General features: G+C 39.3%; 1 protein-coding gene across 3 annotated transcripts in view; it reads right to left on the bottom strand.

Moving 5' to 3' along the window:
• Nucleotides 1–13,279, bottom strand: part of CRPPA (CDP-L-ribitol pyrophosphorylase A) — a 325,844-nt gene that overhangs the window by 293,381 nt on the left and 19,184 nt on the right. For all 3 annotated transcript variants that reach the window (XR_015246505.1, XM_086694960.1, XM_025929290.2), the window contains exon 2: nucleotides 12,629–12,905. Coding sequence is in view for 2 of the 3 variants with exons in the window: in XM_086694960.1 (XP_086551086.1) it covers nucleotides 12,629–12,905 (277 nt within the window). In the remaining variant the exon portion in view is untranslated. The remainder of the gene's footprint in view (nucleotides 1–12,628; nucleotides 12,906–13,279) is intronic.

Here is a 13,279-nt window from a genome sequence, read left to right as displayed (position 1 = left end):
TTTATTCAATACAGAAATACCAGTATTTTAGAAAACTTATCCAAATTGCTCTATCACTCCATGTACCCCTAAAAAAAGGATATGTAGCATGAAGAAATAAAGCCCCCATTTGATATACTCAACTTTAATTCCTGAAAATTAAAGCAGTACCATTTAATTTACATCTAATTTGATCAAAAGTATTCTGCTTGGATGTCCTGGGTGTTTAATAAGCCTTACTACATTTTAATCCCTAGGTATACCACCACCCCTTGATCTGCCTCCTTCTCCAACTTGATTTAGAGGTAATACATAAAATATACAGGAGTCACAGTTTTAGCTAAAGAAAACAAAAGCTTTTCACACAGTAGCCTTTTCACCATCAGTAACACATCAAGTTTTACCTCATTCCATAGTCAGGGAATAATTCACTACCTGCCCTGGGCACTTCAACTTTGTTAAAATAAGCCTCAACTTTGCCACTAAATACTCAGAAATCAGGCTTTCTCACATATCAAACTGCTTCTTTCAGACCCAGGTCTTAATACCAATGTTTCCCTCCAGTAAGATACAGAATCCAATGGCCCGGGAGTGCTTATTACCTGACCCCCCACCCAACACTGAATGAACTCTGACCTTCAATGCACTTGATCATGATCAAAACTAACCAATAGAGATCCAGTACAATTTACTGTTAGCCATGGTCAATTCTACCTAAGATTCTTTGTTTGGAAAATAACATCTGTCGAGTCATTTAGCTCTTTAATAAAAAGCCCAAAATACTTTGCATAAATATCCAATACTGGATAGTCAAACAGTTTATTTTCCCTGATACACACATATTAGCTTTTACTTCTCAAGTTTTCCTTAATCGTTACTGAGTACAGTCCTGCTGTAAAATACAAAGATTGCCCCCCCCACAAACACACACACCGCCCTCCCACCCCGACCCCGTCAGAATTTCTGTTTATTAGGTTACACTATTTCTCTTCAGAAAGGGACTCAACAAATTTTCTAACTAATGATGCTAACCATCCTACAGGGCATGGGATAGCCCCACCAACAGAAAGTACCTTACGAAAACATGTAAGATTGTGCTAAGTTTGAGAAATGCTGTGCCACTTCAGTATTCAGATACACAAAGAAACTCAGGTCTAGAAGTCTACTCTCAGATACAAAAATACCTGTTGCCTTAAATACTGGAGAAACAACCCAATATAGTAAGTGTAGGGTATTTTTTATTAGGTAAGCAGTAAGATGTACCTAAGGGTCAGGAGTTGATAAGATCACAAGCAGTTAAAATTCTTTAGGTAACTAGTATTAACATGGGTAGGTCTGCCAAATTCTGGAAAGCAATTCAGTGTCTGAAAAGAATGCTGAGGTCTGGGAGGGCAGGAGCATTTTAGAAGAGACAATGAGGTCTACTGTCAGGGAATGGCAAAGAAAAATTAAAGCATTCACAAGTACATGTGTCATATTACCCCTTGGCTCACATCATCCAATCAGGTCCAGCCAATCCAGTTCCTTAAACTCTTCCCCTGGCCCCCAACCTCTACTTCTTTCTCTATTTCAGTATGCTTAAATAGACTTTGACCACTTCGCTAGATCATTACATAGATCCCAAACTAATTTCAGTCCCCTCAATCTCCTGTATTCCATCTATCAAACCAGGGAGACAGCCATCTTTCTAAACTTCAAGTCTTAGGTTATTTCCCTTAGATGGAGGGAGGGGGAGATTTAATGGTTCCCCCCTGGTCTCCAAAAGCTAATTCAAGAAAAGAAATCAAGGAAGATTAATGAGTTCAAACCTACAGATTATTCCAGAGATGCTAAAAAAGGCAAATTTAAATGGTTCTGTTCAGTTGGAAGCTTAACATACAAGGTCTGCAATTATAGCAGAGAAGCTATAGCATGAGAGATTTCAGAGTAAATATGTCAATGTGGAGTTAAAACGGGTACATGCAAATGCTTTGTACCACGTCAAATAATCATCTCACAAACTTGCATGTTGTAGGATTCTTTTTATACAGTACTCTGGAAGAGACAAAAACAAAGGGACAGAGCACCTATGAAGAATTGACCTGGATTAGGAAGAGAGCAAGGGTCTGAGTACCAGGCAGCAGCAGGAGGGAATTCTTTGGTGTGTTACAAAGTTCTGTTGTGATTGTAATCATCTATACAGGTATAAACACTCAGACTGTATACCCTCCCAAAAGTGAATTTTACTGTGTAACAGGTTTTCAATTAAGTAATGTGAGCATGATTTTGATTGCTCAGAAGTACTTTGTTCAGTTATAAAAGAAGTTAAAGGAAACATTTCGAGTATGGGAAGATGTATCTGGAAAGAGTGGTCAAAAAAAAAAAAAAACAGCAAAGATTGCAGTCACAGAAGACAAAGTAGAGAGAGCTGCAGAAGGAAGGTCTGGTTAACGTTGTCAATTTAGCTAAGACATTCTGTATAGGCTGCTTTGGTATAATATGATTCTTTCTAATGTCAGCCACCTGGACTTAGCACAACCCCCACAGCTCACAACCAGAATGCCCTTATTTTAGACACCAGACCCAAGTGGGATCCCCACGTCACCAGCTCTGCTGACCTACTGGCTGCAAACCCAGAAGGTTCTCACAACCTCCAATGAAGTTTACCCAAAACTCCTAGAACTCAGGAAAATGATTAGAACTACATTTTGACAATAATTATTTATGATCACATGTGTATGACCAGGGATATGTATCAGACCAGATAAACGTAGAGAAACATGGGGTGAGGGCTTGCGAGTTCAGAACACAGCCTCTGCGGTGCCCTCTCCCCATGCAATCAGCACATCGCTGCTCAACCAGGTCGCTCCCCTGAGCTTCAGCATCCAGGGTCTTCATTGGGATATCATTTTGTCAGTGTGAGTCACTGAATCATTGACCATGTGGTTCAACTCAGTCTCCAGCCCAATTACTCTCCCCCAGAGGTTGGGCTGGTTCAAAGTCTCAAACCTCCAACTGCCATTGGTAATGAGACACCATTAGTATTTCTGACAACCAGCCCAGATCCTGAGTGATCTCATTAGCATCATCTCAGGGGAGATGGAAGGGGATCATGAAAAACAAAAACCCTCCTCTATTACTTCAGAAATTCTAAATACTTCAATTCTTCCTTCAAGGAACCAGGTATAAAAGCCAGTCATCTTACTTATTTTATAACAGACTAAAACTGCACATATAGTTTGGGAGCTGAAAAATTACAGGTGATTTTGGACAGAGTAGTCAGAGGAGAAGAAGCCAGATCGCTGTGCACTGAGGAGTCAACTTTTGCACTGAGGAGGTGCAAAAGAAGGAGCAATAAATGTGACCTGTTACTGTCAGAACTTGACAAGGGAGGAGAAGATAAAACATGATTAGAGATCCAAGAACACAGGGCTTTAATATGTGCAAGTAACTATGGAAATGTCTTCTCTCAGGAACACATTTTGAGGAGGTTGCCTTTCTGATGCACTATCATTTTCAAATTCATGTTATTACTGGCAGTTTTGTGTATATAACAGCTAGCTTATTAGTCCTAAAATGACTCTCTCACATTTCTATGTTCCAACTTATTTTACCCTGTCCAACATCTCCCTTATAACAATGTCCTCGTTACTACTTTTCCATCTCTGGACTTTTAATTATGCAGAAATATAAAAATAATTTATACTTAGTAAAAAACCTTTTTTTTTTTTTTTAATGTTTATTTATTACTGAGAGACAGAGCACAAGCAGGGGAGGGGCAGAGAGAAGGAGACACAGAATCCAAAGCAGGCTCCAGACGCCGAGCTGTCAGCACAGAGCCTGACGCGGGGCTCGAACTCACGGACCCTGAGATCATGACCTGAGCTGAAGTCAGACGCTCAACCAACTGAGCCCCCCAGGTGCCCCAGTAAAAAACTTCCAAATTTCAGGACTATGGCTGACAAATTATCTTGCAAAACCTCTTGCAATGTAAAAAAAGTTCAGGAGAAAATGTTATTAATAGCTTTTTTCCCCAGTGTGACTCTTAAGGTTATTTTTTTTTAGTAATTTTTTTAGGGGTGCCTGGGTGGTCCAGTTGGTTAAGCAGCAAAGTAGCCAACTCTTGGTTTCAGCTCAGGTCATGAACTCACAGTCATGAGATCGGGCCCCACATCTGGCTCCATACTGAGCATGGAGCCTGCCTTGAAATTCCATCTCCTCTTCTCTCTAGGCTCCTCCCCTTCTCTCTCCCTCTCTCTCAAAATAAATAAATAAACTTTAAAAAATCATTATTTTAGAACCATGACTTATGAGATAACTACCTAGGACTAACATCACATACAGAATCCAAGGAAGACAGTGGAGATGCGTTGGGTTATTAAGAGGATTTAGTATAAACAAATGAGACAGAATGAGGAATTCTGTCCTGAGACTATGCTACCTAGTCCGCAAGAACTGTGGTCCTCACATTAAGATCCAGGTAACCATTTAAAAGGTAAGCCGGATAAAGCACAATAACCACTGCGTTAAGATTATACAAAATTGTCTGTCTATCCTGGCTTGTATTCTGAAGGGGAGGGGAACCTTCCCTGAGAGGCCCTAACTGTCTTCTAGACTTAATGCGAGTTCAGAGTTTGGTTTAACATGACCATAAGGTGGATAAAACCTCAAGCCAAAAATTAACATAATGTGAATCCAAAATGGTAAAGCCCTCAGGATCCCTGGCAGAACACAAATCTGCTTCAAAAACACATCTTCATCCCATGCCCAAAGGATTCCTACTGATAAAGTCCTGCCAAACATGGGACTACAATACAAACTGCTCAACAGAGGAAGAAACAAATCTTGAATCAAAGTGGAGAAATGAAGAAGTTAAGAACTACGAAGAATTACATTAGCTACAATAAATTAAATATTTATATTTAAGTACTGAAAGAATATAAAATCGTGGGGAAAAAAAGGGGGGGGGGCACTGACAGCTGAAAAGGACCAAATCAAACTCCTAGGAAGTCAAATTTTGATTGTGAAAATACTTCAACAAGAGATTATATTAGGACTAATATAAATGAAAACCAAGGCTACTCAGAAAACACCACCCCCCCACATACACACACACACGCCAGAAAAAAAAAAAATGATGTTATGAGGACAGGCGAAGGTTTACCACACATACAATGATGCATAAGTAGAAGGGAGAAAAAGCTGTAGGGTCAGAAATGGGGCAAAGTCAATATTTAAAAGTTAATGATATGGAAGGCTCTAGAATTGATAAGATATTAATCAAACTACATGAATAAATCCTAAGCAAGGAAGGAAAAAATATTCTTATCTAGTCACACCATAGAGACAATGCACAATACCTTTGAAAAATAAGTGACTTTAAAATCAACCTGGCAGACACTATGTAGCTAAGATGCCAACTTAGCAGGAGGACCCTAGACTTGACTTATCCCTTGAACACAGCTACATTATTGTCAAATCATACTCCGGAAAGTGACTTGAGTACTGACAGAACAGACTGTACAATTAGAGGGATAGAAGAGGCCACACAGAGGAAGGTATGAAGTATGGAGACATGGTTTGGGGAAGAAACCTATCATGGGTGCTGCAGAGGGAAAGGAGTCCTGGCCACAAAGAAAGCTAAGAGAAAGAGAGAGATCGGAGTGCACGTGGGTACACTCAGGAGAAGTCTTCTCCAAAGCCATTGGCTGGGAAAACAAGAGAGGCTGATTTTCTTGAGTTTCACCAGCAGGTCTCAAAGCCAGGAGTTTTAGCGGTTGGCGGGCTTGGCTGGGAAAGAGGCCTGAGAACACTGTCCTGCTCCTGGAAAGAAGGCAGGCGAACCATCCAGGAAAGACTGCATGATCTGAGGGTTGCCTAAAGTACTTGGGAAAAGACTGTTCACTCGTCCACTGTCTCTTAGAGGTGGTGTTCACAGAAACGCCTGTCTGGGGACAGAAGAGCGGGCAGGTAGCACTTCCCTCCCCTGCCCCTCAGTATAGGCCCAGAGACACCTGCTGAGGGCAGCTAACCCAGACACTGGCTGCTTAGCCTGCGTCGCTACAAACCCCATGCCCCTGTGCTCCGGCTTACCTGCCCTTCTCAGTCAAACCTACATCTGTCCCAGAGTGGCGAGACCCTCCCCAGAAGACTAGTGCAGGCCCCCTAATACAGCACATCCTTAAAGTTTGCAGTTTAAAAGTCATCATTAAAAACAAATATTTAAAAAAAAAAAAAAAAAAAAAAAAGGCATCAGGCTTGACTGGGATAGAGCCCAAAGGACAATGTACTGTTCCAGGTGGGCAAGCAACCTGGAGACAGACTGTGTGACATCAGCAATCTGAAAGATGCCTGGGACGCTTATGGGGAAGTTACTTGATATTCTTGGGGGGGGGGGGGGGTGGGTAGTTCCCTGACAGCAGCAAGCACAGAGACTCCTCTCCATGGACACAGGAACTGGCTGGTGCCATCTCCCTCCATGACCCCTCAGCATAAACCAGCTTCACTAAAGAGCACAGGGCCAGCCAGATTCACTCAACAGCATACCACTGGCAGCCTCACCAGCTTAAACCAAGTCCTGACACGCCAGGACTCTGCTGGTCCTCCTTTTCTCAGACAAGCATGCCTAAGGCCTAGCACAGCAGACCCCTTCACCAGAAGATCAGCAGAAACCTGCGCTCACACCATGTCTTCCAACCAGAGAGTTCTGCAAGGCTTCAAGTCAAGAGGAAGGAGCATCGAATCTCATTTAACAAGCAGACCAGACCACACCTAGTTAAAACTCACTACGCTCTGGCCAAGATCCAAACGTTGCATGCTACAGACAAGGAAACCCTTTGCAAATGACTGGCCTGAGCAATAGAGCAGCCAAAGCACAGTAGCAGACTACATGCAGCATACACCACAGACAGGGCCTGAAGCGCCAGGCCCTGAACACTTTATGACCTCTCCTTCATAAAGCCATTATTCTCAGGAACAGGAAACCTAATAGGATTTTCCAACACAGAGAGGACGACAGAGACTTCGACAAAATGCCAAGATGGAGGGGAACTCATCCCCTAAGAAAGAACAAGGAAAGATCCAGGCAGAGATCTAGCTGATACAAGTAATGTGCCTGATGGAGAATTTAAAGTAACAACCACAAGGACACTCACTGAGACTGAGAAGAACAGGAGGACATCAGGAAGACCCTTACCACAGAGATAAAAGAGCTCAAAACCAATCAGGCAAAAATGAAAACTCCAACAACGGAGATTTGAAACAGACTGGATAGAATGACAAGGATGAAAGAAGCAGAGAAATGAGTAAGTCATACAGAAGAGAAAATTATGAAAAATAATGAAGTTGAACAAAAGGGAGAATGAATTCTGCAACACGCAAGTAGACTTAGGGAACTCAGTGACTCCATCACATACAGTAATATTTGTATAAAAGGAGTCCCAGAGGACGAGAGAGAAGAGGGGGCAGCAAGTTTATTTCAGGAAGTAAGAAGTAAAAATTTTCCTATTCTGGGGAAGGAAACACATAGATATCCTAATCCAGAAGGCATAGGGAACTCCCATTAAAATCAACAAAAGCAGGTCAATACCAAGACATATTGTAGTTAAATTTGCTAAATATAGAGAAAAAGAAAACATCCTAGACGCATCAAGACAAAAGAAGTCCTTAACTTCCAAGGGAGACCCATAGCACTAGCTGCAGAAACTCTGCACAGAAACTTGGCAAGCCAGGAGGGAGTGGCATAAAATATTCATTGTGCTGGTTGAGAAAAATCTGCAGCCAAGAATACTCAACACAGCACGCTATCATTCAGAATACAAGGAAAGATAAAGAATTTCCCAGACAAACACAAACTAAAGGTGTTTGTGACCACTAAACCAGCCCTGTAAGAAATACTGAGTTGAAAGTAAAGACCAAAAGTAACAAAGATACTTCAGAAATGACAAAACAAGTAATAAAATGATACTAAATACGTATCTATCAATAATTACTCTGAATGTAAAGGGACTCCAGTTGAAAGACACAGTGTGTCAGAATGGATTAAAAAAAAAAAAAAAAAAACAGAACCCATCTATATGCTGCCTATGAGAGACTCATTTTAGACCTCAAGATACCTAAAGATTTCAAGAGAGGGGCTGAAGAAACATTTACCATGCAAATGGACATCAAAAGAAACCCAGACTAGCCATATATATACAAGTAAACTTTTTTTTTTTTTTAATTTTTGAGAGAGACAGAGAGACAGAGACAAAGCACAACCAGGGGAGGGGCAGAGAAAGAGGGAGACACAGAATCTGAAGCAGGCTCCAGGCTCTGAGTTGTCAGCACAGAGGGCGACTTGGGGCTCTAACTCACAAGATAAAGATCTGAGCCAAAGTTGGATATCTAACCAACTGAGCCACCAGGTGCCCCCAAACAAACTACATTTAAACCAAAGACTATAACCAGAGATGAAGAAGGGCACTACATCATAACAAGCGGAACTACTGCCAACTGTAAATTGAATTCCAACATGGAATACCAAAATATATAAAACAGTTAATGACAAACATAAAGAAACTCATTGATAATAATACAGTAATAGCAGGGGACTTTAACACCTCATTTACATCCATGGACACATCATCTAAGCAAAAAATCAACAAGCAAACAGTGGCTTTGAATGACACACTGGACCAGATGCACAAAACAAATATATCAGAACATTTCATTCTAAAGCAGCAAAATACACCTTCTTTCCAAATACACATGGGACATTCTCCAGCAAAGATCACATACTAGGTCACAAATCAGGCTTCATCACATACAAAAAAAAATAAGATTGTACCATGCATCTTTTCTGGCCATGGCACTGTGAAACTTGAAGTCAATCTCAAGAAAAAAATTGCAAAGACCAAAAAAACATGGAGATTAAACAACTAAAGAATGCTACTAAAGAATGAATGGGTCAACCAAGAAATGAATGAAGAAATAAAAAAAAAAAAATTAAAAAAAATAAACACGGCAACAAATGAAAATGAAAACACAATGGTCCAAAACTTCTGGGATGCAGCAAAGGCAGTCATAAGAGGGAAGTATACAGCAATACAAGCCTACCTCAAGAAACAAGAAAAATCTCAAAAAACCTAACCTTACACCTGGAGGAGCTATAAAAAGAACAAATGAAGTCTGAAGCCAGTAGAAGAAGGGAAGTAATAAAGATTAGAACAGAAATAAATGATATAGAAAGTGAAAAAAATATTTAGATCAATGAAACCAGCTGTTTACTTGAAAAAATAATACCGATATGCCCCCTAAAAGAGAAAGAACCCCAATAAACAAATAATACGAGGAGAAATAACATCCAACACAATAGAAATACATACAATTACAAGATTATAGTATGAAGAATTATATTCTAACAAATCAGACTACGTGGAACAAATAGATAAATTTCTAGAAACATAAAATATCAAAACTGCAGCAGGAAAAAATACCAAATTCGAATAGACCGATATCCAGCAAAGAAACTGAATCAGTAATCAAAAATCCCCAACAAACCAAATCCAGGGCCAGATGGCTTCCCAGGGGAATTCTACCTAACATTTAAATCAGAGTTAATACCTATTCTACTCAAACTTTTCCAAAAAATAGAAATTGAAAGAAAACTTCGTAACTCATTTTAGAGGCAGCATTACCCTGATTCCAAAACCAGACAAAGATTCCACTAAGAAAGAGAACTAGAGGCCAATATCCCTGATGAACATGGATGCAAGAATTCTCAAATATAATATAATATAATATATATATATATATATATATATATATATATATATATGCAAACTGAATCTACAGGATGTTGAAATAATCATTCATGGGGTGCCTACATGGCTCAGTCAACTGAACACCCAACTCTTAATTTTGGCTCAGGTCATGATCCCAGAGTCTTGGGATCCAGCCCCGTGTTGGACTCTACAATAGCATAGAGCCTAAGATTCTCTCTCTCTCCTTCTCTCTCTGCCCCTCCCCTGTGGTTGCTCTATCAACATAAATAAATATCAAAAAAAAAAAAAAAAGTATTTCACCTATCTGTATTAAACTCATTTCCTACTTTCTTGAAAATTATTCCTTAACACCATCCAAACAAGACATCACTTCCATTGTTTTAAATGTTTATTTTTGAGAGAGACAGAGAGAACACAAGCATGAGCCAGAGAGGAGCAGAGAGGGGGACAGAAGATCCCAAGCAGGCTCTGTGCTTACAGTCGAGAGCCCCATGTGGGACTCAAACTCACAAACCGTGATATCGTGAATTGAGCCAAAGTCAGACGCTTAACCAAATGAGTCACTCAAGCGCCCCACAAGACATTATTCCTAGAAGACATCAAGTTCCTGAAGCTTCAAAATAAATAGTGAAGATTTTGCTTAAAACTAGCTTCTTAATTCAATCAAAGTTTCACCGATTTCATTAAAATATCATGTATGATTTAATCATGTGCATAATACATAAAAGTTATTCTATTAACATTCATTATAAAGAGTCAAAGAATTCCAACACATCTGCAACAACAACAACAAAAAAAAAAAACAGTAAATGCTATGCATGTTTATGTTTTATTAAGTCACCAGTTAAACCAGGATATCTTAGCTTATTATTAACTGCAGCAGGAGAGTCCTCTTAACTTTCAGACCTATTACCACAAGTATCACTTTATGGACAATCTTAGAAATAAGATCTCAAAAAAAAATAATCAGCAAAAAATTCCAAATGTGTAATTTGTATTGTGAGCTTGAATGATATTTTTCCAAAAGGTAACATAGCCAAAGATCTCTAATTTTATTTGCCTTATAGTATAAATTTTTCATTATCTGCCCCACCTATACAGTGCTCCCTAGGAACTTGCTCAAATTTGTCAAGTTTCACTCTAATTCCTCAGTGTTATAAATCCTGTGCCCTTTTCTTCCTCTTCATTTCACTTCTAACTGATCATCTTGCATCTACTACAGTAAAGGAGCCTGGAGAAAAGGAAGGAGTCACAGAAGAAATAGGAGGGCCCTGACCAAGTTTTGAGGTCAACTAACGTACCTCTGTGATCATTTTCACTCCATTAACACTACATCAAGCTACCATTTTTAAGTTACACTGAAGAAAAATGTTTTATTTGATTGATGGAATTCTTATACAGGTTTAAAAGGAATTTATGCTGCAGGGAGATGAGATAAAATTACCACCAATTTCCTGACAAAATTGCAGTTACATACAGATCAATGAAGACAAATCAAATACTATCTTTTCCAGATTGGTATTTTTTAACTCACCATCCATATGGCTAAGAAGGCTTAGAGGACTCCTTCCATTGGTCTACAATCCTACATGTTGTAATTCATCTTAATACCTTTTTTATTTTTAAAAACTTAACACCTGGGGTGCCTGGGTGGCGCAGTCGGTTAAGCGTCCGACTTCAGCCAGGTCACGATCTCGCGCTCCGTGAGTTCGAGCCCCGCGTCGGGCTCTGGGCTGATGGCTCAGAGCCTGGAGCCTGTTTCTGATTCTGTGTCTCCCTCTCTCTCTGCCCCTCCCCCGTTCATGCTCTGTCTCTCTCTGTCCCAAAAAAATAAATAAACGTTAAAAAAAAAAAAAAAAACTTAACACCTAATTTCCAATAATAAAAAACCCCACAGGTATTAGCACCTGCATTGTTTTAAATGTTTATTTAAAGAGAGAGAGAAACAAAGAGACAACTAGAGGAGGCACAGAGAGACAGGGAGAGAGAGCATCCCAAACAGGCTCCACACTCAGCACAGAGCCTGACTCAGGGCTCAAACTCATCACTGTGAGGTCATGCATAACCTGAGCCAAAATCAAAAGTCAGCCATTCAACCAACTGAGCCACCCAGGCACTCCATCGTCTGTATTTTTACAAGTAAGGAAAGTAAAGAAAATGGGCTCAACGAGGTTGAGAAAGTTGCACATACACCATTAATTAAAAAATGTTTAAGAGGGGCCTAAGCATGTCCAGACTCCATAGCTTATTGCTATTATGCTATACCAACTGTGTACAACACGTTGCACTGTCTCAAATTTAGACTAGAAAGCTATTACCTTATTTTTAGGATTTTTATCTACTAATATAAGAACAAAACAAAGATGTTCTAGACATTACCAAAGGTCTTTTGCTATCCTGTCTTCTTTGGTGAAATATCACACAGAATTCTGTGTCATCTTAAAATGTTTCATTTTAAAGGGTGTGAAAATCTTGCCTAGTTATTCGTGCTGGAAAGTAAACCAGTTCCAGAAAGTCAAAACACAATGTGCATGTGATCAGCCAAATTTTTGATAATCATGTGTGTCCTAGACTTGAGAATCCTCTTAGGTATTTTCAGGTAAGTGTACATTGTTTCTCATTTATTCAAGGTGCATACATAGCCATACTCTGAAGACTTTATTACATTTTTCTCCAAAAAGCTCATGTTATGATGAGGCACTGGACTGTAAGAAAAAATAAATTCCAGTACAGTCTCATGACCTATAACACTTCAAGCTTCCTGAAAAAAAATTTAGCATGATGCTTTTTAGTCATCATGCCTGTTTCATATAGACATTTAAATAGGATTTCATCAAAATCCAGCAATTCAACATTTGCTATTGTATTTGCATCTTTTATCCACCTTCAGAAGTATAAACACTTACCCCATATTCCTTAGCAGCTGTGACAACCTTAAGAAGGACATCTTCTTCAACAAATGGTCTCACAGCATCATGGATTATCACAACTTCTGGCTTAGACAGTTTAGAGTCAGGCTGGTCCTCTGCCAGTGCTTTGAGTCCATTGAAAATTGACCTGTGACGGGTCACTCCAGCTTCAACCAGTGAGATGCGTTGATGCTGGTACTTCTGAATGATACCCTTCATTGCTTCCATGTTCTCTCCAGTTACTGCAACAACAATGTCCTTTATCCAACATACTCTAAAAGGAAAGAGTACATACATTTAATATAAATAGAGCCTTATACAAGTTAAGCTAGTAACAAAACTGAATTAGTAAGCACTACTGTAACTTCATAGGGCTATCAAAAACTGAAAGTTAAATCAGTTTTATGCATTTTATTGTGTCTAGTAAAAAGATTGTTAATCAGTGAATATTTCACACTATAGATAGTAACAGATGTAGTTAATATTTTATACTCCATAGTCAAATTTTATCTATATAAATACTATACAATAGATATGGATTCCAAAGTTTGGATTCTATTATCAGTACATTGAGATAAAAGAATGCCGTAATAGTCCTTTAAATTGATTTTTTTCCAAATCATTTGTTCAATAAAATAGGAACAAGTC

The sequence above is a fragment of the Puma concolor genome, chromosome A2, assembly GCF_028749965.1.
Source record: "Puma concolor isolate L17-30 chromosome A2, mPumCon1.1.hap2, whole genome shotgun sequence".
NCBI lineage: Eukaryota > Metazoa > Chordata > Mammalia > Carnivora > Felidae > Puma > Puma concolor.
This window is presented reverse-complemented; position numbering and strand designations above follow the sequence as displayed.